Source organism: Petaurus breviceps, unplaced genomic scaffold (genome assembly GCF_028583685.1).
Source record: "Petaurus breviceps papuanus isolate PSGF00001 unplaced genomic scaffold, PetGlider_PUasm1.0 90849, whole genome shotgun sequence".
In the NCBI taxonomy this organism is placed as follows: Eukaryota; Metazoa; Chordata; class Mammalia; order Diprotodontia; family Petauridae; genus Petaurus; species Petaurus breviceps.
The window spans coordinates 27082068-27106551 of NW_027187361.1; the positions used below are offsets into that span (position 1 = coordinate 27082068).

At 36.6% G+C, this 24484-nt stretch overlaps 1 protein-coding gene across 1 annotated transcript; it reads left to right on the plus strand.

Moving 5' to 3' along the window:
- Positions 1–57: 57 nt before the first annotated feature.
- RBM11 (RNA binding motif protein 11) lies at positions 58–18381 on the plus strand. Its single transcript, XM_069073034.1, has 5 exons — positions 58–197; positions 10231–10393; positions 11793–11865; positions 15516–15606; positions 17681–18381. Exons 1-5 carry the CDS (start codon positions 99–101, stop codon positions 17963–17965), a joined length of 711 nt encoding a protein of 236 aa, XP_068929135.1. The 5' UTR covers positions 58–98; the 3' UTR covers positions 17966–18381.
- Positions 18382–24484: the final 6103 nt, after the last annotated feature.

Genomic DNA, 24484 nt, shown 5'->3' on the forward strand with positions numbered 1-24484 from the left:
GTGACGGCTTAGAGGAGGAGGAGGAGGCTTTGGCCGCACCTGGTGCCCTGGCCAGAAGCGCAGGCCGCCAAGGGAGAGGGGCCGCGGGTCGCTGAGCTATGTCAGACACGCGGGACAAGGCAGCAGACCGGACTGTGTTCGTGGGAAATTTGGAGGCTAGGGTGCGAGAGGAGATCCTATATGAGCTGTTCCTGCAGGTAACTCGCCTTCTTTTCCCTAGGCGTTTGCGGAGGGGGAGCTGGCAGGGCCGGCGGGCCCTGGCTCTCCCAGCCCAGAGGAGAAAGTAGCTCCTCCTCTGTTTTGCTGACTTCCTATTCCTCCTGCTTCTGTTTTAAAAGTCCAGTTTCTATAGTCCTAGCTTCAGGAACTTCGGGCCGGGTCTCAAGGTTTGAACTTGCCTTGTAAGGCAGAGTGGTGCAATGAAAGGCGTTCAGACACCTCAGAGGTAAAGGGATCACATCACGTAGAACTGGAACAGACTTTAAAGCTCACCTAAGGAAACACCCCCATTTTACAAATGAGGAAACTGAGGCCCGGTGTAGTAAAGTGATTTTTCTCAAGGTCACATAGGCATTGAGCATCAGAGGCAGTATTTGAAACTAGCTCCCACAGTGCTCTTTCAGTTGTATTGTGTGCAATGAGAGGATATGCATTCTAATGTCACTTCTGCCTTCACTTCCTGTGTGACGTAAGATGAGTCGTTTAATCTTTGGGGGACTTGGTTTCATCATCTACAAGATTAGGATATTGAAGTTAATGACTTCTGAGCTCCCCTCCAGTTCTAAATCTGTAAACCTGCATCATATTCTTCTCCAGGCTAAATTAAATCAAGCTTTTTTTTTTCTTTTATCACAAAAACCAAAACAAAACCCAACAACACTCATATCATCATTGGATCATAGATTCAAAGCTAATCCAATTCCACTATTTTTAGGGATAAGAAAACTATTGCCCAGAGAGAGTGATGTCTCAGAGCTGAGATGTCAACTCAGTTCCCTAGCTCCAAATTGAAGGACTTGTCCTACTTCCAAAAGAAGGAAATAAAATTTCATCATAATCATTATCTATTTTTTAAGTGTATGAAAACAGGAAGTCTTGATGAAATGAGCCAGTCTAGCCAAGCTTTGATGGAAGTATCAATTAGTCTTCACTTATCCAAGTTAAAAAAACAAAAACAAAAACAAAAAACTCCTGCTGTGGGTTTGGACAACAGAAAACCTTAAAAAAATGTGTGTTTTTTTTTTAACATATTACTGGGAAGCTGGATTGGACATATCAATACACAGTGAAAATGAGGAGTGCCAATATAAATGCACCTAAAGCAATACTTTCCAAAATAGGCTATGACAGTAGTGTCAGAGGTAATTTATTTCAAATCGTCTGGAATTCAGTTTTTTTTTTAAACTATTAAACAAAACAGTGGGACTGAATGAACTTCATGCTGCCTTTCAGCTCTAAAGTCAAAGGGTCTTTCAGAGGATGTTGACACTTTGAAGCGTAAGGGTATTCAGCTAAATAAAATTAGGTAGGGGACCTTTATTTGTTCAGAAATTTTTTTCGGAAATAGCCCAACATTGGCAGTTGATGGCATAACCTCACTCTCCCCACCTCCCCCCACACACCCTTTGGCTGCCTTTCCTAAAGATGTAGTTTGTAAAAGAGGATACCTTTTTCTTGTCATTTTTTGCTGTTACTGGTTTTTGCAAGGATTTTTAAATTCATAATAGTAAGTCCTTTTTGAATGAAAACCCATGAAAAATGATGAAGAATTTGATTTATATGATAACGAGGAAACTTGAAGAAATTGTTTTTGAACTAACATTTTCATTTAAAAATTACTTCCTAACTTTCTTAACTTTGTCTTTCCTCTCTTTCAGTTTGGTATTATGAACTTTTTCATCATATCTAAAGATGTCACCCCCTACCTTCTTTTGGGAAAAGCCAATGGATTTGGCAACAAGGAAATCATTAATGACCTTTGAAAGAACAAAGCAAGTTCAGGAGAGTAGTAAAATCAAAAAGAATACAATGGGGTTGAGTAAGTTGGAGGATGGTGAAGTGGAGGCAGTAAGTATAAGCTATTTAAGCAGTAGAACTTTTACAGTAAATAGGAAGAGAGAGAATGATAGCTTTAGGATTTAAAGTATGGCAATGTCAAGAAAGAGATTTTGTGGGGTTTTGTTTTTGGATAACCAAAGCATATTTGAAGTTTAGGGAATGGAGAGGTAGGAAAGGAGAAATGAGAAGGATCTATTATTTAATAAAGGAGGGTCTGAGCAGATCTGAGAGGAATTATTTCAGTGATATTAGTGGTAGAACACAGTTTAAAGAATTTCACTGTCATGGAGTTAATGTTTTAACTATATGCAGGAGCTATAATGACAAAAACTAAACAGTCCTTTCCCTCAAGGAGCTTACATTATAGTAGGGCCACCTAGAAATACAAAATATTTACAAAGGAAATATAAAGGACTTTGGGGGTAGGGCATGCTGGATTGAAGGGAACAGAAAAGGCCTTCTAGAGGAGGTAGAGCTGAAGCTGAGCTTTGAAGAAGGCTTTCTCAGAGGCAGTGGTTAAGTGGAAGTCTATTCCACTCATACAAGATGTAGAAAGCATGGATATGGGAGGTGGAATGTCATGTAAGGAATAGCAAAGAAGCCAGTTTTCCTGTAATGTTTAGTGTGTGAAGGGAAATAATGTTCAAAATGTAAGGAAAAGGTGGAAGGCAACCTGGAGACAAGGTTGGAGACAGTCCTACAGTCAAATTTCAGGGGTTTTCATAGGGGTGAAAGGAAGGAGACCAAAGGGTGAATGACTGGGGATGCAGAAAATAGGCTGAAATACCAAATATATCAATATAAAAAACCTCAATAAAAGTGTACAACACAAGCAGATAAGGCATGAAAGATGCTAGAAAACAGGAAGAACAATTGGTAAAACATCAAAGGAGACATAAAGTTCCCTTAATACTATGAAGGAAAATAAATCAGTAATTCCAGATGATGGACAGAAACTGGGGGCTTCTAGAGATCATGAAACAAGAAGAAACTCCAAAGTGGTTTGAAAGAAAAATTAAATTCTCAAAGGAAGAAATTAGGAATGAATTTAGATCAGAATTTAGAGTTCTCAATATAGGATTAAAAAGAGTAGAAAAGAATTTATTATGACAAATCTCTAAAGAAATACAGTTGTGAGAAAGAAATTCAAACATTTAGAATAGGAAAATATTAACATATAGGACATTTTGGCACAAGGGAAGGAAAAGGGACACCATTAAAAGAACACATGAACCCTAAGCATTCTAAAATAACTAACTTTGAAGATAGTATGCAAAAACAAGGATCATAAAACTCAGCAAAATTTAAAGAAATCTACAGCAATGCAAGACATCCTAAAAGAAAACTGTGCAGAACTTCTGCATAAAAAAGCATTCATTGAGACAATCCATAATATAACTCTGGGGGGGAAAGTCTTTCCAACCCCCAGACATAGAGTAGTTAAATTTAATTAGTTTTGATATTTGGTAACAAAATTTGATAAATTTTATGAGCAGCTAGGAGATAGACCATTCAAATGTGAAGGAAATTAAAATAGAATGACAAATTTATTCCACAGTTACAAGAAATCAAGCGAGGGCCTGGAAAATACATGGGCAGGCACACACACACGTATTTAAAGATCAAACTACAATCCAAAGTGTCATATCCTACAGATTTGAGACAAACAGTCAATGAAAAAGCATATATTTAAAACAAAAAAATATGTATTTCTGAAAAGAAAAAAAAGATACAAAAGTGAATTCTTGAGATGTAAACACTTTCAACAATAGAGGTAGAAGAAAGGTCAACAAATACCATTCCAAAAAAAAGAAAATTTATATTTAGAAGCTATTGTTTAAAAATAAGGATTGATCTATGGGATAAAAAGAAAGAATAAAAAGAAACTATCACTGGATAGAATTGACTTAAGGGTCCTAAACCTTAAAGGCAACTTAAAGAATTCCAAGTGAAGTGGAAAAATTGAATTGATGCAGCATGAAATCATAAAGGTTCATCAATGTCTTTTGTGGAAAGGGATTACCGTAGCGGAATGTTAAATAAAAGGGAGAGGTCAGGAGTGGACAGAGGAGAATGGGTGATGCATCATTGCCAAATCCATGGCAAAAGAATTATTCTTAAACTTTCATTGCAAGGGATAAGTACAGACTGTGAGTTGAGGGAGGCTGTGTGAACTGGACTCGGTTCTAATCGTGGGGCAGGGAGCCGCAGCTGCAGAATATTCTCGTGGTCAGAGGTACCTGTAGAGGTAGACAGGTGGTTTTAATTCGGGGGTAGTTTGGGCATTGGGAGGTCACCTTCTCTGAGAGACTGAGGATTGAATGGAGGAAAAGCATTTATGAAGCACTCACTGTGTGACAGGCACTATGTTAAATTGTAGGGATATGAATACAGAAGCAAAACAGCCTTTGCTCCAAATAGTCTTATATCCTTTTTCTTTCTTTCTTTCTTTTTTTTTTTTGGAGGGAGGAAGCCAGGGCAATTGGGGTTAAGTGACTTGCCCAAGGTCACATGGCTGCAAGTGTTAAGTGTCTCAGACTGGATTTAAACTCAAGTCCTCCTGACTCTAGGGCTGGTGCTCTATTCACTGCACCACCTAGCCACCCCTAGTTTTATATTCTTTTTTTTTTTTAAAGCAATTGGGGTTAAGTGACTTGCCCAAGGTTACATGGCCAGTTTTTTTTTTTTTTGTGGGTGCTAAGTATCTGAGGCCGGAACTGATCCCAGGTCTCATTCTTACTCACTGTGCCACCTAGCTCCCCTTCTAGTTTTATATTCTTAAAGGGCAAGAAAACAAATTTAAGAGTAGTGATATGGGCGAATGTTTTGGTCTGTGTAGTTGCAGGAAGAATGAATGGAATAATAGGGCAGTTGAGTTACATGCCCCTTTAGAAAGCAATAGTAATGTGTTTGACTACAGCTTTCCGAGTAATAGGGAGAAATTGGAACCAATCACAAGATGATTTGACCTCTGAAGTAAGCCAGTCATGAGGAGAGGAGAAAGATTGGCTGGGCTGCATCAATGGAGACAAGGATAATTTCTATCATCTTGTATGGTAAGAATCACAAAAGAAAAAAAAGAACAAATTCTACATAGGCAATAGCATAGCAATTGAAAAATTAAGTGGCACAGTAGATAGTGCAGAGGAAGACATCTTCCTCAAGTTTGGTGTCAGACACTTTTACTAGCTGTGTGACCCTGGGCAAATCACTTAATCTTGTTTGTCTCAGTTTCTTCATCTGTAAAATGAGCTGAAAAAGGAAATGCCAAACTACTCCAGTATCTGCCAAAAACCAAACAAAACCAAAAAGGAAGAGTTAGAAGGACTGAAGGAGGGTTAGAATAACAACTTCTAATTCAAAAGCTTTAACTTTTTGAGGAAAACCAAATAGATAAGGATATAACCCACAAATCAGAAATAAAAGTCAAAACAGACTGGAAAAGATGAGAAATAACTAAAAGAAGGCAACAATTTAATAGATAAGTGTTTAGCAAAAGAAAATTATTTTTTTAATCAATTGGGGTTAGGTAACTTTCTCAAGGTTACACGGCCAGTTATTTCTGGGTGTGGTGCTGAGTATCTGAGCCGGGATTCGATCCCCAGGTCATCTCGACACTGGGGCTGGTGCTCTTACTCGCTGTGCTACCTGGCTGCCCCTAAAAGAAAATTATTAAAAAAGGAAATAGGAATAAAAAATTTAATGTTAACTTCTTAATTGAGGAGAAAAAGAGAAAAACTAAGAGAGGAAGAGAAATAGATCACTAAAAATGAAAAATTAAATGAAATGACGTGATTTTGGGTAAGCAGATGGGAGGAAAGAAAGGGGAGAGAACCTATGAGAGGATAGTAGCATCTAAAAAGTTTAATATAAAAAGGAGCAAAGAAGCAATATAAAAAATAAATGGGGAAAACAGAAGTCCAATAATGATAACTTTAAGTGTGAATTTATTAAACAGTTTATTAACAGAGAAAAAATTATAGAATGACTAAGGAATGAAAACCAATCTGCTGTGTATAAGAAATGCAACTGGATGACTAGAGTACTTTCATAGAAGTAGAGAATATTAGAAGTGTTGGAGCAGATTGATGAGGACGAATTCTGGTTTGGACATTTTAAGGTATCTATGGGACATCAACTTGGAAATGTCAACTTGTGTAGTAAAATTTAAACCACTTTAGGTTAGGGATTGTCTTGCTTTTATATGTGTATCTCCAGCTCATTTGTATTCATATCCAATGTGCCGAGCACATTGGTGACAATAGATATATTTTTTAATTGATGTAGGCAGTACTGTAGGACTGGATCTCAGGAGAGATGTGAGGTTATTAGACATTTGCTTAGAACTAGGAGAGAGCGGTGTCCCAACATCCTAACGAGAAGTAAGTATCCAGAAGGATATGATAAACAGTGTTAGAAGCTGCAAGGAGTCTGGAAATGTGAGGGCTGAGAAAAGTTTATTAGAATTAACATTTAAGAGATCATGAGTTACCTTAGAGAAAACAGTTCAATAAAGTTGTCAAATTACAAAGGGGTTGAAAAGTCAGTGGGAGTTTAAGCAGAGGCAACCAGTAAAGCTATTTTTTTCACACACAAACAGGAATTTGTCTGTGACAGGGAGGAAAGATCTAGGATGAGATGGTAATAGGGTCAAGCAAAGATTTTTTTTTTAAATAAGTGAGATCTAAGCATGTTTGTAGGTAGGAGGGAAGGGGCCAGTGGATATGGGATGTCCTAGCAAGTGGATGAGCAACACTCCCAACTGCAGAATAAGATGTATTTGGGAAATATTTACAAAAACAAATAAAAATATAAAGGAACATAGATAAGATCATATTTTAAAACTAATATGCAACCCTCCAAGATCCTTAAGTATAGACCAGTGGTTCCCATTTTTATCAGAGTTTGACATCACTGTCATGGAAGATAGTAGAGTCTAGACTTAGAGTCAGGAAGACCTGAATTCAAATTCTGTCTCAAACACTTACTAGAAGTGTGACCCTGGGCAAAGCACTTAACTTATCTGTGCCTCAGTTTGCTCATCTATAAAGCCAGAATGTTGGGCTCGTTGACTTCTAGGGCCCCTTCTAGCTATAAGTTTTATGATACTTTATAAATTTGCAGTGGGCCCAATTAATGTGGTTGTATATTTTTCTCTTGTGATATTCAGCAGCATTCAATTTGCAATATAGAAGGAATAACAGTAGGAATAATTCAGGTTTCAGGTTTAACAAGGCATGAATGATGGGGATGGGGTCTGAACCCCCAACAGGAAGAGAACATGTCTTTGGAATCTGGGTCCCAAAAAGGAAAAAGCCCCTGGACTTTTCCATGAGATCCAGGTCCCAGGAGTTTGCCTGGGCAATTGGCCCTTCCCAGTAAATTAACTGCCCTTTCATCCTCTGTGTCTGGCTCCACCCTAGACTGCCACTCCCTTAGTTCCATCTAGAACCCTTCTCTGTTCCCACTGTCTTCTATATAAAAGATCCATCTTGCCTCCATTAAAATGCTCAGATTCAATCTGGCCCACTGGTCAATACAAGCATCACAAATGCTCAGATTCGTTAAGAGTTTGGCCAACATGGTGGATTTTTAGAATCATGCCCACCCTCTATTGGTCTTCTAATAAAGCTTGTCTTGGGCTGAAAGAAGATTTGGGCCAGATTCATTAGGGCAGGCCTTGCATGTTGCTATTTTGGGGTCCCAGCATCCCTGAACCTCAACATGAGTGGCAATAAGGAAAGGGATGTAAGTATAGGGTATAGCATCAATTAACTTGATTAACTATCTATCTTGATTCCAAAGGAAGGAAAGTAAGGCCTGAGCAAGAGCCGATAAGAGAGCTGAGAAGAGTAGAGGGGCTGGACTCAAAATGGAAAGATGTTTTGACAAAGTGAGGGTAGGACAAGAGGTTGTTATCAGAGAATTGAGAAGTTCTGCGTCAAGGAGGCTGAACAGCTGAACAAGGCCATCATCACACCTCCATAACCAAGACTGATTGAAGGGGTGTTATTGGCTTTGTAGTCAAATAGAAAGGATCTGTGTGGGGCATGGGAACCCCAAAAATACCCTGCCCCCCAAAATCTAAAAGTCTGAGGTATCTTGAGGAAAGAACAGGAAGTTTTATACAATTCTCCAGAGAAGAGGGCATCCCTTCCAGCAGGACAAACCAGTGGAATGAGGTGTGTTACAGAAAACAAAACAAGAATTTATACCCTAACCAAGTCAAGCCCCCTCCCACAGCTGTCCCTTCTCCCTGGGGCTGGGAGGTGGGCTTACAGTCTGGGCAGGAAATCTCCTCCAATGATAAGGAACAAGGAAATAGGGGATAGCAAATCCAAATGTACCTATCCTTATTTGGCAAACACCAAAGCGAAGAAGGGGGAAGGGCTCTAAGAGTTCCTAAAATTCCTGAAGGGCATAAGGCTGATTGACAGCTAGGGAAAGGGAAAGGGTCTTAGATTGTGTAATTTCTTAGGAAACCCAGGACTCAGGTCTGTCCAGTCTTACAAAAGTCTGTCTCTGGTTTTGGGATAGTCCCCCTCCCTTCTCCTCATTCTGAGGAGTCTTCTCACAGGGTGCAGAGAGAGAGAGAGAGAGCATACCTGATTCAGATCACTGTGGACCTCAGCTTGATTTAGAAAACTGAAAATTAACATTATCTACATTCACATACATTTTAAAATTTATTTCGTTAAACATTTCCCAACTATATTTTAATCTGCTTCAGTTTGTGCTCAAAGTAGGGGTTTTGTGGGTGTCAAACATGACATGACTGACCTAAGTCAAAGGAGTTGAGCAGGTAGTTAAATCAGGTGATGACTGTTGTCAAGGGGACAGCCACATGTATATTGAGGTCACCAAGTGGGGACTCAGAGTTCGAGTTCCAGAGCAACCCCACATACTAAATTTGCAGAAGATGAGAGAATAACTTCAGGACCTCTCAGTAGTAGCAGTCCTATGGGTAGAGTGATACAGAAGGATGGCGTGAACCTCAAGGAAGGGGAAAGCTGCTGAGGGAAGGTCTGCAAGTTGCTGGAAGGAACAAGGATTCTACCTACTCTTCCTAATATTTGAAAGAAAAATTGCCATCCAGACAGAGATTTAGGATCAGGGTGGGCTGTTCCCATTCTAGGCTTTGTTAAAGTGGTAAGAGCCAAAGACAGTATGCTCCCAGGTGTGAGAAAGCATCTGTCATGCAATAATACATGAACAGTACCACCTTAACAGGAGGGTAAATGGGATGGATAGAATGGACAATGATGAATAGAAAGTAGAACAGCCCAGCTTTTATTACTTCTGTTTCCTTGGACAAGGAGGATTATCTTGGACACAACAAAAATAGCTATCTGAGAGCTGATTCCAAAGGTAAGTAGGGAGACAGCATGACAGCCTCTAACGGAGATTGATGTCAATCACAGATGAACTATGTCTTAATATACTAAAAGAACTACTATGTGTTGTTGCACTATTGCCAGTGACTTTTTAAAAATTGCGAAGAATGGAAGAGGCGAAAAAGGACTAGAGATTTTAAAAATACGGTGCCAATTAAAAAAAAAATTGAGTGGAGTATGAAAATTTGTAGCCAGTGAGCTTGACTTAAAACCTAGGATTTTTCCAAGAATTGCTTATTAAAAGCCTAGCTAATAAGTATCTAGAAAAAGAAACTGATCAAAAAGAGCCAACGTGCCTTTATTTAAAGAAACAGAACAGGCTGGACTAACCTTTGAGAGATATTTAAACTATTTTGAATTGAACTAGTCATTGTTGATGTTCTACTAAAGGACTTATTATCTTACATAACAAAGATTATGTGTTCATATTTAAACAAATAAAATATACTTTTTAAAGACAGAAATTCTCTAAATGGTTTCAAATATGAGATGCCTTCATTCATATTTAAGAGTACATATTATGAGATGTCTGAGTTAAATAATGATGGTATATTACATTAAATTCTGTGATTCCTTTTTTTCCAGCAAACCACATGACAGTTTTGCATTAGTGTAATATATTACCAAAACATAGGATATCAAGACTATTTAGTATATTAATTTATATGTGTCTATCATTAGTCATCTTTGAGGTCATGATTTATAATGACCAAACTGACATAAGAGTAAAGAACCACTTCTGAGATTTATGATAAAATAACTTTGAAGTTCCTTGCAGGCTGGACCCTTAACCAGAGTGACCATATGTAAAGACAAGGAAGGAAAACCCAAGCCTTTTGGATTTGTCTGTTTTAAACATCAAGAATCAGTATCCTATGCTATAGCTTTGTTAAATGGAATTCGTTTATATGGTAGACCGATTAATGTGCAGTATAGATTTGGTAAGTTCTATATTTCTTGAATTCTCATGATGACAACCTAAGATGTGATACATCTGTTTTATTTTGTTATTAATACACATGTCAAACATAATCCTAAATGTTTTACTAATTTCACTGAGACGGGATCTAAAGAAAAATGGGTTGAGCTATCGTCCTGGCTATTTCAGAAACTTATTTTGTGAATGAATCTCTAAGCCCCTTTGCACTCTGGTTTCTTCATCTATTACATGGATAAGATGATCTTTTGGGGTCCTCTCAGCTATCCCATTTTGTTTTAATATGATATACTTTCATTCCATTTAATTGAGGCTTCTGAATGAGTCAGGTGCATGGGGCTAGGGTCTTTAATATTAGAATGGCAAGTTTTTGGTTCCCTTGTACATTGCTGTTTATTAAAATATTTGGCCTTTTTGCTATGGTTTCCTGCCTAGTAAAAAACCATCTTGTAGCCAAATTTCTAGGCCAGTAAGAAAAACTTCTAAGAGTAGCAGGATCAATGACTGGAAATAATTGTATTGAAGACCTTACTGAGCGATGCCATACCTATGGTACCCAGGCTTCCTCCCATAATAATTTCCTAACTGTTTTTCTGTTAGTTCACAATGGTTCTGTCATCTGTTTTCATCAATGCTGCTGTGCACTATTGCATAGTGACACTATACTTCTTGGGACTCAGAGAACCTTGCAGCAAGAGTGCTATATATTTTGGAATTTTCTGACGCTACTTATGTCTCTGGAACAAGCATTTGAAATCCACTATTGATATGTCAAAGAATCTGAACAAGTGGTTTACGTTTCCTGTCACCTGATTTTCCCCTTTGTGCTGGAAACATTGTTTTCTTGGGAGAAGCACTTCTTGTCTCTATTTCTGGCAAGTGGCAAATGAGCTAAATAGGCGCTCTCCTTGGGAGCAATCTGTTAGACACTTTTTAAAGAGCTCAGGAGATGGTTTCTGTATGGCATATTGCTGATCTGTGCACCTAATGATTTGCCCAGCATGTATGTCATACCCCATCCCTCTCTTTCATTCCATAACGTAGGATGGCATTTTCTATATCATTGCAGGTTTGATAGTTAAAACTTTCTACATAAAAGGGAGAGTAATACTGATAGTTTTAAAGATGAAAATAACATTTTCTGTAGCTCTGTACTTATGCATTTTTTATGAAATGCAGTTACAATGAATATATAGTATTTATAATTCAGTAAGAATCATGTATATGTGTGTGTTTGTGTGCATATGTGTGTGTTACTATCTCTTCATCTGAGGTCATAGACATATTAAATATATCTGTTTTTAATCATAAATTTTCTGTTACCTCATTAGATTTAATGATAAATTAGAGAAAAAAACTAGTTAGGAAATTAAAACTAACAATCTTTTTTTTTTTTTTGGTAGGGAGTTCCCATTTAGCTGAGGTGAATAACCAAGTTGCTGAGAACTATAGTAATATAAATTCCCAAATATACAGGTAATGAAATAATTTGTAGAAATAAAATTTGATAGTACAGTTATTCCAATGAAAATGAAACCTTAAAATATATATACACACATATCTATGTTTATATATGCATGGACAGGTATATGTGCATATCCACATATCTCTCTATGTGCACATGTGTATGGGTAAAAAGTGTAAAACCTTGCTACCAAATTCAGGAATAAAGAAAGGTAGACCTGTTATAATTAAAGAGAATTGAAAATAGAATATTTTAAAATAAATATAAACTTTATAATTTTCAACTGCAAGTGATCGTACATTCAATATTTTATATACCTTTTTATTACTATATTACTGGGTTAAATATTGGTAGACTAGACTTAGAGGTTGCGCTATTTTTAGTCATCTGACCTAAAGCAGAGATTTAGCCTCTGAATCTGTAAGATCATGCCCAAAGGGTTGTGGGGCTTAGAAAAAAAATCACACTGTGCTTATGCTCCTCCTTTAACATTTTTGTGCTGGTGAAATCTAATTATAATAATTACCAAGGGAAACTCTAAAAATAAAACATCATACTTTATATAGGCAGCTATCAATTTTGTTTAGATTTAGACAGAACTTGATCAATCCATTCAAATAGCTGATGCAGACCCTAGTTCTTCCTGTCCCCTTCCCTTCTCCACCCATTAGAAAACCTGTTGCTACTGTCATGGGAACAAGTGAAGTAGACATTGAGTGCTTTATAGAAGATTCAGTAGTGGCAGAATGTGGGAGGGAAGCTATACAATTCAGGAACATATTAGACAAACTGGTATTAGAGCAAAAAAGAAAGCAAGGAAATAAGCATTTATTAAGTACCTACTCTGTACCAGGCACCATGCTAAGTCTTTTACAAATATAATTTAATTCATACAACCTGGAAAGCTATTTATTGTTATTATTTCCATTTTGCATTTGAGGAAATTTAAGCAGACAGAAATTAAGTGACTTGCCCAGAGTCATATAGCTATTAAAAGCCTGAACCTGTATTTAAACACAGGACTTTGCCTTAGAGGTGCATTTAGAAAATTGAAAGTCCATGGAGTTAATATTTCAATATAAGAGATAACACAGATGATTTCAGCTTCAAGTTAAATGGGAAGGTACCATTTCCTTAGGGTGCAATAGCAAAACAGGCTAGTGCCTTGTGATAGTAATGGCAATTAAAGATTCCCCTGTATTGGCTTGGTTTTCAAATTGATTGTGTTAAAACCCAGAGCTTGTTAATCCCACCTGTGGGATGGACTTGTTGATGTGAAAAGAAAGTCCTGAACTGGGAGGAGCTGGTGACGTAGATTTGGAGAGACAAGAGAGAGGCAGAAGAACTTTTTTGGAAGCAGCACCTCGTGGAGGCAGAGAGAGACTGAGAGAATTGCTGGTGGCCACTTTGAATTGCCTTGGACTTTTGAGACCTGCCCCCTGAGCTGCCAAGGACTGAGGAGACATGGCTGTTTTGCTGGTACTTTGTCTGTCTGTTTTAATGTTGTTTTGCCAGATTTGTCCACTGGTGAAAGACAGTCCTTTTGTTGAAGAAGTCCTGGAACCTGGCTGCTGGCTAAGAGATCCTGAGACTGTCCTGCAGACAGAGAGTGAATACTGTCCACTGGTGAAGGACAGTGCTGTTGTTGCAGGGGTCTGGGAACCTTTCTGTTGGTTCAGAAGCCCTGAAGAAGGATTTTCTTGTTGTATGTTTACAGAAATCCTGGGAGAGGGTTTTGCTAATGTTTTCAGGGGTTCTAGGACTGTTCTACAGGCAGAGGATGAATTAATGAAGAGACTGGCAATGTATCTTGTGGCCTTGCTAAGCCTTGTCTCCCCAGGAACTAAGATTGCTGAGAACTTGCCTGTGTCAAGATGAAGAAAAGACGTCCATTTGGGTATTAAGTGCTGTGCTTAAACTTGATGTAACTCTGGGGTAGATTCAATTGTGATCCAGGGGTGGGGAACTTTTCACCTTATGTTTGGAAACTAATCTCCATTTGAGAAGAGGGACTTTGTGGTGGACTAAATGAAGGTATAGCCTAGGGGTGGAGAAGTATTTAGAACAGGGACTTTGTAATTGATTGAATGACAATCTCAATCTAAATGGCCATGGATCCTGGAACAAACAGAGGCACTATGCTTTGTACTCCTTGCCGACAACGCCATAATGTACTGTAATTGCCAAGGAAAGGCAACTTCCCAAGGTTCAAAATACCAGCATAGGTGCTCTCCATTTTATTCAGTGACAAACCAAGAACAGAGAAGGTCAAAACATGACATCATTCAAAATACAGCATTTACTAAGGGTGATTAAATAATCTCCAAGTACTACCCCACCCCAGGACCTTCCAATCATTCAATCAATTACAAAGTCCCTGTTCTAAATACTTCTCCACCCCTAGGCTATACCTTCATTTAGTCCACCACAAAGTCCCTCTTCTCAAATGGAGATTAGTTTCCAAACATAAGGTGAAAAGTTCCCCACCCCTGGATCACAATTGAATCTACCCCAGAGTTACATCAAGTTTAAGCACAGCACTTAATACCCAAATGGACGTCTTTTCTTCATCTTGACACAGGCAAGTTCTCAGCAATCTTAGTTCCTGGGGAGACAAGGCTTAGCAAGGCCACAAGATACATTGCCAGTCTCTTCATTAATTCATCCTCTGCCTGTAGAACAGTCCTAGAACCCCTGAAAACATTAGCAAAACCCTCTCCCAGGATTTCTGTAAACATACAACAAGAAAATCCTTCTTCAGGGCTTCTGAACCAACAGAAAGGTTCCCAGACCCCTGCAACAACAGCACTGTCCTTCACCAGTGGACAGTATTCACTCTCTGTCTGCAGGACAGTCTCAGGATCTCTTAGCCAGCAGCCAGGTTCCAGGACTTCTTCAACAAAAGGACTGTCTTTCACCAGTGGACAAATCTGGCAAAACAACATTAAAACAGACAGACAAAGTACCAGCAAAACAGCCATGTCTCCTCAGTCCTTGGCAGCTCAGGGGGCAGGTCTCAAAAGTCCAAGGCAATTCAAAGTGGCCACCAGCAATTCTCTCAGTCTCTCTCTGCCTCCACGAGGTGCTGCTTCCAAAAAAGTTCTTCTGCCTCTCTCTTGTCTCTCCAAATCTACGTCACCAGCTCCTCCCAGTTCAGGACTTTCTTTTCACATCAACAAGTCCATCCCACAGGTGGGATTAACAAGCTCTGGGTTTTAACACAATCAATTTGAAAACCAAGCCAATACAGGGGAATCTTTAATTGCCATTACTATCACATGCCTCTTTAGTATAACTTCTACTGATAAAATCACGTCAGTTTCTCATGTTGAACCATTTGACAGTACCACACACTTTATTTAGTGTCAGGAATTTTCTTTTCTGGGTTTTCAATAGACGTGGTTTTTCTGTAGGAAGTTGCAATGCTTTATCTCCAAAGGTAGTGCTTTCCAAGTAGAAGACTGTGGACAGTGGGCTGGAAGCATTACTATTCCAAAAGATCCTGGCATGTCTCTTTTGGGGTTCAAAGGTAGTCAAGGTTTCTGGCTTCCTAGAAGCGACAGAGGTGTGTGTGTGTGTGCGCGCATGTGTGTGCATATGTATTTGTGTTTAAAATAATGGGCAAATCTCTAGATTTCAGTGTTCATACTTCTTTTAATAGAAATGAAGACTTTTTGTCAAGATCGTTTCCCATACAAACATTTGCAGCAAATGATGGTAACTTTACTCAGGAATTTGGCTCTCAGAATATGGTAAGTTTAATTTTGTTGTCCTTGTTGGTTAGGGAGGGGGATCAGCTTTTGCTAATGGTTTCTTCAGCATGGGAAAATCCCAGTGTAGAACTTTCTTTTACCTGGTGCACATCAGCAATTCTTCCCTAACTCATAGTCTTAGATAATATCTTGAGCACTGGGCAGGCTATGATCATACAGCTAATATGTGCTACCATCAGAACTGGAAGTTGTGTCTTCCTGATGCCCAGATCAGTTCTCTTCTATATATTGCTTTTCATTAGTTTGGCACAGTTTACAATATGAATTTAAAATATGAAGAAAGAAAAAAAACTGTGTAGAGCAAATCCAGGTATTTTAAAGCCACAAGGTATTCTGAGGAAGCTGGTGTGTCACTTTCATCTTGTCTCTTATAGTGCGTTGATACACTATTTGTATTTTCTTTACACTGAATCCCCATATATCTGTTATCTCAACAAGCAGATGGCAAGGAGGAATTCCAATAACCAAAATTTGTCATTAGAAAGAGGTAGAGGTCAGTAGGGTATGTGCATTCTTAAAAATAGAAAGACCACCAATAATATAAATTATTAGTTGAATGCTTTTTTATATCATACCTATTACAAGTTGCTTTCTGTGGTTGATCTAATTATGAAAAGTGTAAGGTTTTTGTATATTATTTTAATGCAGTTATGGAACAGGGTATTACAGAAGGGAAAAGAAAATGACAAGATTGATACTCGTTTTACCTATTCTGTAAACTTTAATTTAGTTGTTTGTTGTTGTTTTTGTATTTCAGATTTCGTCAATGTGGCTATTCTATAAATGCAAATTAATTCTTATCACATGGTTTTTGTTTATTTTCTCATGAGCTGTCCTTGAAAAATTTACCTACCCTACTAGAGAACTTCCACTCGACCTTTTAATATCTTGACTGTTTTTTACTTGGCCTGCTCATAGATGATTATTCTATTTCCTTCTCTGATCCTATATACCTTTCCTCCATTTTGATATACACCATTTCTCAAATATTATTTAATACAGAGATAACCATGATTTTATTAGCATAAGGAATTCTTGGATGAGGCAATTCCCCTCTACTGATATAAACTGGTACCTTCTCTGCAACTTGTAATTTTAACGATTTATCTAGAGCACTGATAGATTAAGTTGTCCAGGGTCACACAGTCAGTATGTTTCAGAGGCAGAACTTACACCAAGATACTGCTTTTGAGACTTGTTCTCTATTCTCTACACCAGAAGTATCAAATATGACCTGTGGGCCTCCCAAGTGCTGCTGAACCAGATTAAAAGAGTAATGCAAAATATTTAACAAAATAAATAAAAACACAATAAAACATAAATAATACAACATTTAAAAGCTAAGTCAGTATATGGTCTGAAAGGATACTTATGCATGGATTAACTCTCCTTTCTATTTGAGTTTGACACGACTTCTGCTTCGAATACTCCTCCTAAGTATGAGTGATCCTGGCTAACATTTTTCAGCTTTCTTAATATTAACACGGAGCTCTTCATTGACATTTGAAATTTACATTCTAGATTGTGGCATTATATGGTTTGCAGTCACCTCACATTAAAAGGGTAGCATTTGCATTAAATAAATGTACATTGGAAGCAATAAGTAGTTAGGTATGATTAACAGCTTTCATCTATTCAAATGCTGTTCAGGCTGATAGTCATTTATTTTCCTACAGCTGGTAACCAAGATAAAAGTATTGAGAGAGCTGGTGGGTTGAGTGGTAGATGCTTTTCATGCCCTTTGTTTTCTCTCTACTCTAAAGGTCTGATGCTTATAGCTGAGTGCATTAATTCCCTTACCGGTAAAACAAGCTTAATTTAAAATCAATGGCTTAGGCGGTTTCTCCCTACTTCGTCTATCCATGTCATAGTGTTAGGTCAAGTATTTGGATTCCCTTTTATGTCTATTTCAGAAATTCCCGATTACGCATGACCACTACGCCTTCTTTGCCAATAAACACTTTGGTTTAATAAGCACCTATGTATCTCATATATACAGATTCATACATTTATTGTCTTGTTCTTATACATAAATCTTTTTTTTAAATCATAGCAATATCCTACGCGCAATCTGATGGCACGACCTTCAAAATGTCAGATGACACCGCCGCTAGCCTCAAGCTTTTCTGTATTGTCCATGCTAAACCCTCTTTCAGATTGGGATGCTAGATCAAGTTCCTTTGAATTTGTTCACCAACCAAGTAACTGGGACTTTTACCCAGTGAACAAAAGAAAATGGCAGCCGGAAACTAGTGACAGTAGCACAGAAGATGACATAGGAAAAGCAAGAGAATGTAGCCAAAAATACAGAAGGTATAAGAAGAGAAAAAGAAATTAATATTGTATTTAAATAAAAGATTAATCTAGATTATACTTGAAAGAAAATTGCATTTTTGCACAGTTAGAATAATTATGATTTGTGATGTATTTTGAAATTATGTGACCAATTTGATATTGGTATTTAATTTCATGCCTTGAATGAAAAACACTTGATATACCAATATGCTTGTCATCTATTCTTAGGAATGACCACAGCCTCAGCCAAAAAATATACTTTGCTTATGGCAACAGGTTTTTACTAAGCCAATCAATCAATCAACAAATATTTATGGAGTATCTTCTGTGTATAAGGCACCATATGTTAGTCAATCCATGCTCTCTATCTAGTTCTCCTTGTCATCAACAAATCACACTTGTGAGGACAGAGATGTTTTTCACGCATAAAGTTTAAGCAAGGGTAAAAAAAAAAATGAATTTTCCTCCCTAATGAAGAAATAAGTTTTATTCTTCTTCCTTACATTTTTCATAATTATTATATTCTTTAATTCAAATTTTTTTCTATGGGTCTTTGAGGTATGAGAGATTCTAATGAAAGACTGATAATCAGAAAACTGCTTATTAGATCTCCTGGCTTGTGGGAATAAATCTACATATCATTAGGTGTATATATTTATGAACTATGTAGGTAAAGTTGAATTTACATCTTTTTAATTACTAAATAATATGCAAATTAGCTTTCTATTATAACGTATCAATGTAATCAATTAATTTGCTAGCACTAATTTCAGTCTTGATAGCCTAAATCCCTACTAAGTGAACTTAATCTTTTTTTAGTCTATTTGAGTCTAAATTTTTTTTGAAACTCAGATCATTATAGAATTATTATTTCAAGATAAATCAGCAAATATTTATTTTGGGATAAGAGATCATGCCATTAGGAACATGAAATAATTTATTAAATAATCTATAATAATAATTTACTGTGAGTAATCATCATAATTTACAATAAATTATACTTCTATAATTTTTAAAGTTTTATTTTTATCACATTAATTCTGTAGCTATGCCAAAATCTGAAAAAAGAATTTTTTTATTTACTAAAGTTAATTGATATAGATTTGTAGGAAATCATTGAGATTACCCTCTCCAGATCAATAGGCTAATCATTAACATTTAAGGATTTCTTTCACCATATTGTACTAAGACAACTTGCCCCCTAAAACTTGAAATATGTAAATTTATATTTAAACTAAAAGTTATATATTCAAAAAGCTATAAATAATTTGCTAGTGGCTAGGTTATGCTGAGGATAGATCTCAATGCTTATAGCAAAGAAGACCTGAATTCACATCCTGCTTCAGATACCAGATATGTTCCATCTCAGTAAGTCACTCATGTTCTCTGTGCCTCAGTGTCCCCTGCTGTAAAAGGAGAATCATAATAGCACCTACCTTTCAGGGTTGTTGTGACAAATGAATTAGTTAAGCTCTATAAAGCACTTAGGGAATATTAAAGCATGACATAATGTTAGCTACTCATGTTGTATTATTATTATTGTTAAAAAGTTTTAATTATACTTGTGAACACTGTAGAATTTTTAAACAGTTTTAAACATCATGAAAATTTTAAATATTGGAAATGCATAGAAATTAAGCACGATTTCATTGCTATAGAGGAGTATTAGATAAGGAAATACACTCTATGAATATAGGTTGGCATACTCTTTGCAATTCATAATCTTAGGCAGGTGAAATTGTCTAGAACATTAAAAGGTTAAGTGATTTGCCTAAGGTCATGTAGTTGGTACAGCCAATATGTATTGGAGAGGGAATTTAACCTAGGTCTTCCTGTCTGCCTTTCAATATTATGTAATATGGTTTATTCTTCATTCATTATGCAAACTGGAAAAGAAAAGTAAACTTTTTTTCTTTCCAATTCTTGAAGAATTTATTAACTTAGAATTAATTCAGGGGAAAATACTCTTTTTATAGCAGCAGCAAAAGTTGTTATTCTTAAAAACAAAATAAACCAAAGTTCAGACTTCTTAAGGTGGCTCATAATGTAGCCTTCCTATTCTAACCCTATTCTGCCTTTCCAGACTTATTTCATATACATATTCCCTTTTATATATTATACAGTTTATCCAAATTGGATTATGTAGCATTCCTCAAATGTTTCTTGTTCTTTTTTCCTTCTTCTCAATCTTTGGTCCTGCTATTTATTTATATCATCATAGCTGATCTCTGCCTGTTAAAATCCAATCTAGCCTTTAAAGCCAAGTTCATCCACCACCTGCCTTCATTCAAGAAGTCTTTCCTGAATTTCCTTCCCTTGTTTGTTCTACTCATGTGATCATTTGTTCTTTCAAAACTCATAACAATTTGTTTGTACTTTCTTTATGACAATTATATTCTATTTTATATTATAGTTATGTGTCCATTTGTAATTTTTTTCCTTCCAGCCTCTTCAAACCCCCCAAATGATTATAAATTCTTCCAGGGCAGGAACTATGTTGTTCATCTCTATACATTTTGCATTTGATAATAATTTGCTTATTTAAATTCATTTAATGAATTAAGATGTTCGTGGTGACTTACAGTTTATGGTGTGACTCATTAACAAACCTATTTCACCTATAGCTCTTTGTCCTAAAATACAATTAGGAGGCCATTGTAATAGTCCAGGGAGAGGTGACAAGGTGCCAAAGTGGTAGCCATGTGAGATGGGTATAGACACAAGAAATTTTGAGGCAGAATAAAAAAGATTCAAAACATTGGGCACATGTCACCCTCTTCTACCACCTAGCTGTCTCCACTGTTCTATTTAATTTGCGGGTGTTTTAGCTGTTTTCCTATCATGAAATGTGGGTGTTTAAATGGTCTTTTCCTTGTTTTCCTTTGTTGAAAAGATGCCAAACATTTTTCTGTTTTGCACAAGACAAAAGCCTCTATCGCTAGTGAGGGTTAGCTGTAGTGCAGGTTGTGGTCTTGAAATAAAAAGTGAATGTGTGAGGAGGCCAAGGGCTCCCAAAGCATCTTCTTCTCAGGCTTCCTGGACCAAGTCACTTTCTCTTCTCCTTGAATCCACTTCCCGGCACTTCTTCCTTTGATATAAGATGCTGTGTTTTGGTGAGCCTTTAGGGAAAAGAATGCTTGAGACTATTTTCTCCTCTAGTTCCAAATCTTCTGAGCCACCTTCAACTCTAGATACAGGAGATGTGTGTTTTCACTGGTGTTGGAACTGTCACAGATACATAGATTGATAGATATATAGATAGATAGATGATACACATATACATACATACATAAATACACATAGAGAAAGTCACACATACATATGGCAGGAATACCTGGTAATTCTGGACCCATTCCCTTCTTACCAAACTAGTTGAGGGAAAGGGAAAATAGTTAATGGCTGTCTTATGTAGTGGAGGAAAAAAGTTGTCAATTTAATTGGCTTTTTATTAAAAGTGATAAAATGTTAGAATTTATTTTTAAGGGAAAAAAAAAACAATTTGCCTTAATTCAGACTATGGGATCATTTTCTTGCACAGGGGAAAATGTAGAAAAAAAATAGTTCATCTTATTCAGGATCTTCATAATTTACACATCCTCCCATTCTGGAGTCTTATCATTCTAAAATTGCCGTATCTCCTAATATTATGGACAAGTGCTTAAAAGATTATAAGCTTGGGTACTTGCCTCTTAAGCCTTTTATACCTTTTCCCCTTATCCCTTGCTCTAAAAGTGGTGCAATTTTTTTGAACTTCCTAAATTCCCAGTGCTAGTAGCCTAGGGTGTAGAGTATTTTAGAACTTGTTTATCAAGAATTAATTCTATTTAATTCAAATTTCATGGATTTTTCCATGCCAACAATAATCATTTTGCAGTATTTAACTATGGTGTTTAGATCTGACTTCATTCAGTATTTATGTAGAATGTTATCTAGCTTCCCAGATCATGTCTTTTACCCTGTGAAGGAATATATGTATATATGTATGTGTGTGTGTATATATATATATATATATATATATATATATATATATATATATATACATACATACATCTACATATTTGATCTTGTTACTGGATATCAATTAACTGCCAAAGGAGATAATTCAGGTTTTTACAAAACTTTAGTCAAAGTCTGTGCTATAGATGCTTTTAGTGTTATAAGGAATTTTTAATTAGTGCTAAAACCTGAAATGTCCTGAAATTGTGCTAAAATTAGTGCTAAAAACTGAAATGTCTTGAAATATATTTTTCTCCCAAGGTGTATCAATTTTATATGTATATTTATATCAGGTCTATTTTAAAACTGGAAAAAAACCCTTGAAAATACTGGACACATAACATTTTGCTAACTTTTTTTTCCTATTCCTTTTTTCTTTGTTGTTTATCAAAACAGAAACTATATATTACTAAGGAGGCACTCAATGTATTAAGAGAATGTATTGAATGCACATATTTATGTATGTATACTTTAATAAATGGGGCCTATAAATACTGCTGAACATAATTTTTAAATCAGCTTCATATTCAAGATGACTTAGAAGAGGATGGGGTGTAAACATGTCTTTTAGGTTTAAGCTCAGCAAGTATGTGTGCTATACAGAGTATTTAAAATGTTTTGACCTTTCGAGAGCAAATTCCAATTTTTAATTCTTGCCACTGAAGTTATTTAGTAAGGTTCTGTTTGTTCACAAGGCAATAATGACAACCTGTCCCTGATGACTTGAAAAATGAGTGAGGGTTCAGTGGTTGCAAATAATGGAGGTTTTAAAAACCACCTATTTGTAAATGTTCCCAATATAATTCTGTTCTGTATATGATAACTCTATAATAATAAAAGTATTCTTAATAGAAAAAACTGTGAATTTTTTTCTATAGATTGATTTCAGTGATTTATTTTATTCCAAATTTTAGTCAAAAGAGAAAATTGTATTTACCAAAAATCATATTACCACATATAACTGCTCCAACCTCTACTATCTAGGCCTTTTCAGATTTTATTCTTTTTCCTCCAAAGACTAAATTTCAGCACAGTTTACTCTTACCAAGTCATTGCTATGTACACAGGTGACTGCGGAAATTCACCATCAAGTCCAACATTATTTCAAGGGTGAAAAAATGTCCATTTTACTTAGCCATTTTAAACCTTACCTGATCTTAATAACTATATGGAAGCAATTGTTAAACTGTTTTTTAAAAGCCTCTAAGAAACAGTCTTGGGAAGTTATTGAATGCACACATTTACTTCCTTTAAATTATATGACAGCAAAGTTTCCTTGGTACAGTTTAGTTGAAGGTATAACTACTACTCCTCAAACATAAAAACTTATTCATACTCAGTAAAGGAGACTTTATCATTGAGTTTGCTCAGCATTTTTATGTTATTCTATGCTTTTCTGGGTGTCAAAATATCAGTAGACCCCATGACAACATCACAAGATTTGTGTGCCTCATAAGCACATGCATCTCAAATTCTGTTGTGATTCATCTCATCATAAAGAGGATCAGTTTGGAGCCATTCTTTCTATCCTCTAAGTAATTAACTCCAGGTCTGTGGTAAGTACATGCAGCTCCTGAGTCATTGCATGGTGCAGCGCACTGGGAACACTAAGGCTGTTCCTTTAACTCTAGCCTATTCTTCTTAATATAGGCTATGTGAAGAGTGAAAGAGAGGAAAGAACCAAGGCTATCTTCTGGGTTGTAAACCTGGAATCTGAGTCCCTGAAACAGAAATAGAAACTTCAGAAGAAGGAAAAGTTTGTTTCTTTGAGGGGGAGATAATAAGTTTTGTTTTTGATATGCTGAGTTTAGATGGTCATGAGGCAACCAGTTGGAAGTGTCCAATAGTTATGATATAGGGTTAGATCTCAGAGAAGAACCTTGTGAATATGTTTGTAGATGGAAATCATCTTTATAGAGGTGATAGCTGAATCTACAGGAGCTGATGGGATTAATTCATCTCAGGAGAGAGGGTTTAGAGAAAAAAAGAAGAGTCTAACCCTTAGGCACACCCATATACAGTAGCTGGAACATGGATTATTATTCCTTAAATAACAGCTGAATGTGTTCAGACACATTGTAGAAGAAACAGGAGGGTGTATTGTCCTGAAAACCCAGGGAGGGAAGATTACCCAAGAGGAAGGAGTAGTCAACAGTGTCTATTGCTGAGCAGTCAAGAAAGACCAAGACTAAGAGAAATCCATTGGATTTGGGAATCAGTCATTGATAATCTTAGGCAATTTCAGCCACATGAAGACAATGAAAGCTAGATTGCAAGGAAGAAGAAGGAGAATTAACTCTTTAAGTTTTGAAAAAACTCTTTACAAAAATTTTACAGCAGTTTTGGGAGGTAGTTGCTATCATTTTCCCCACTTTACAGAGGAGGGGCAATTAAAGAACAAAGAGGTTAAATGACTTGCCCAGGATCACACAGATAGTAAGCATCTGAGGACAAATTTGAAATTAGGCCTCCTTGACTCAGGGACCAGCACTCACCATCTACTAACCTTGGAGCTTTCAACCTGGTCGCTTCTGGGGAAACATACCTCTGAATGACTTGTAGATTT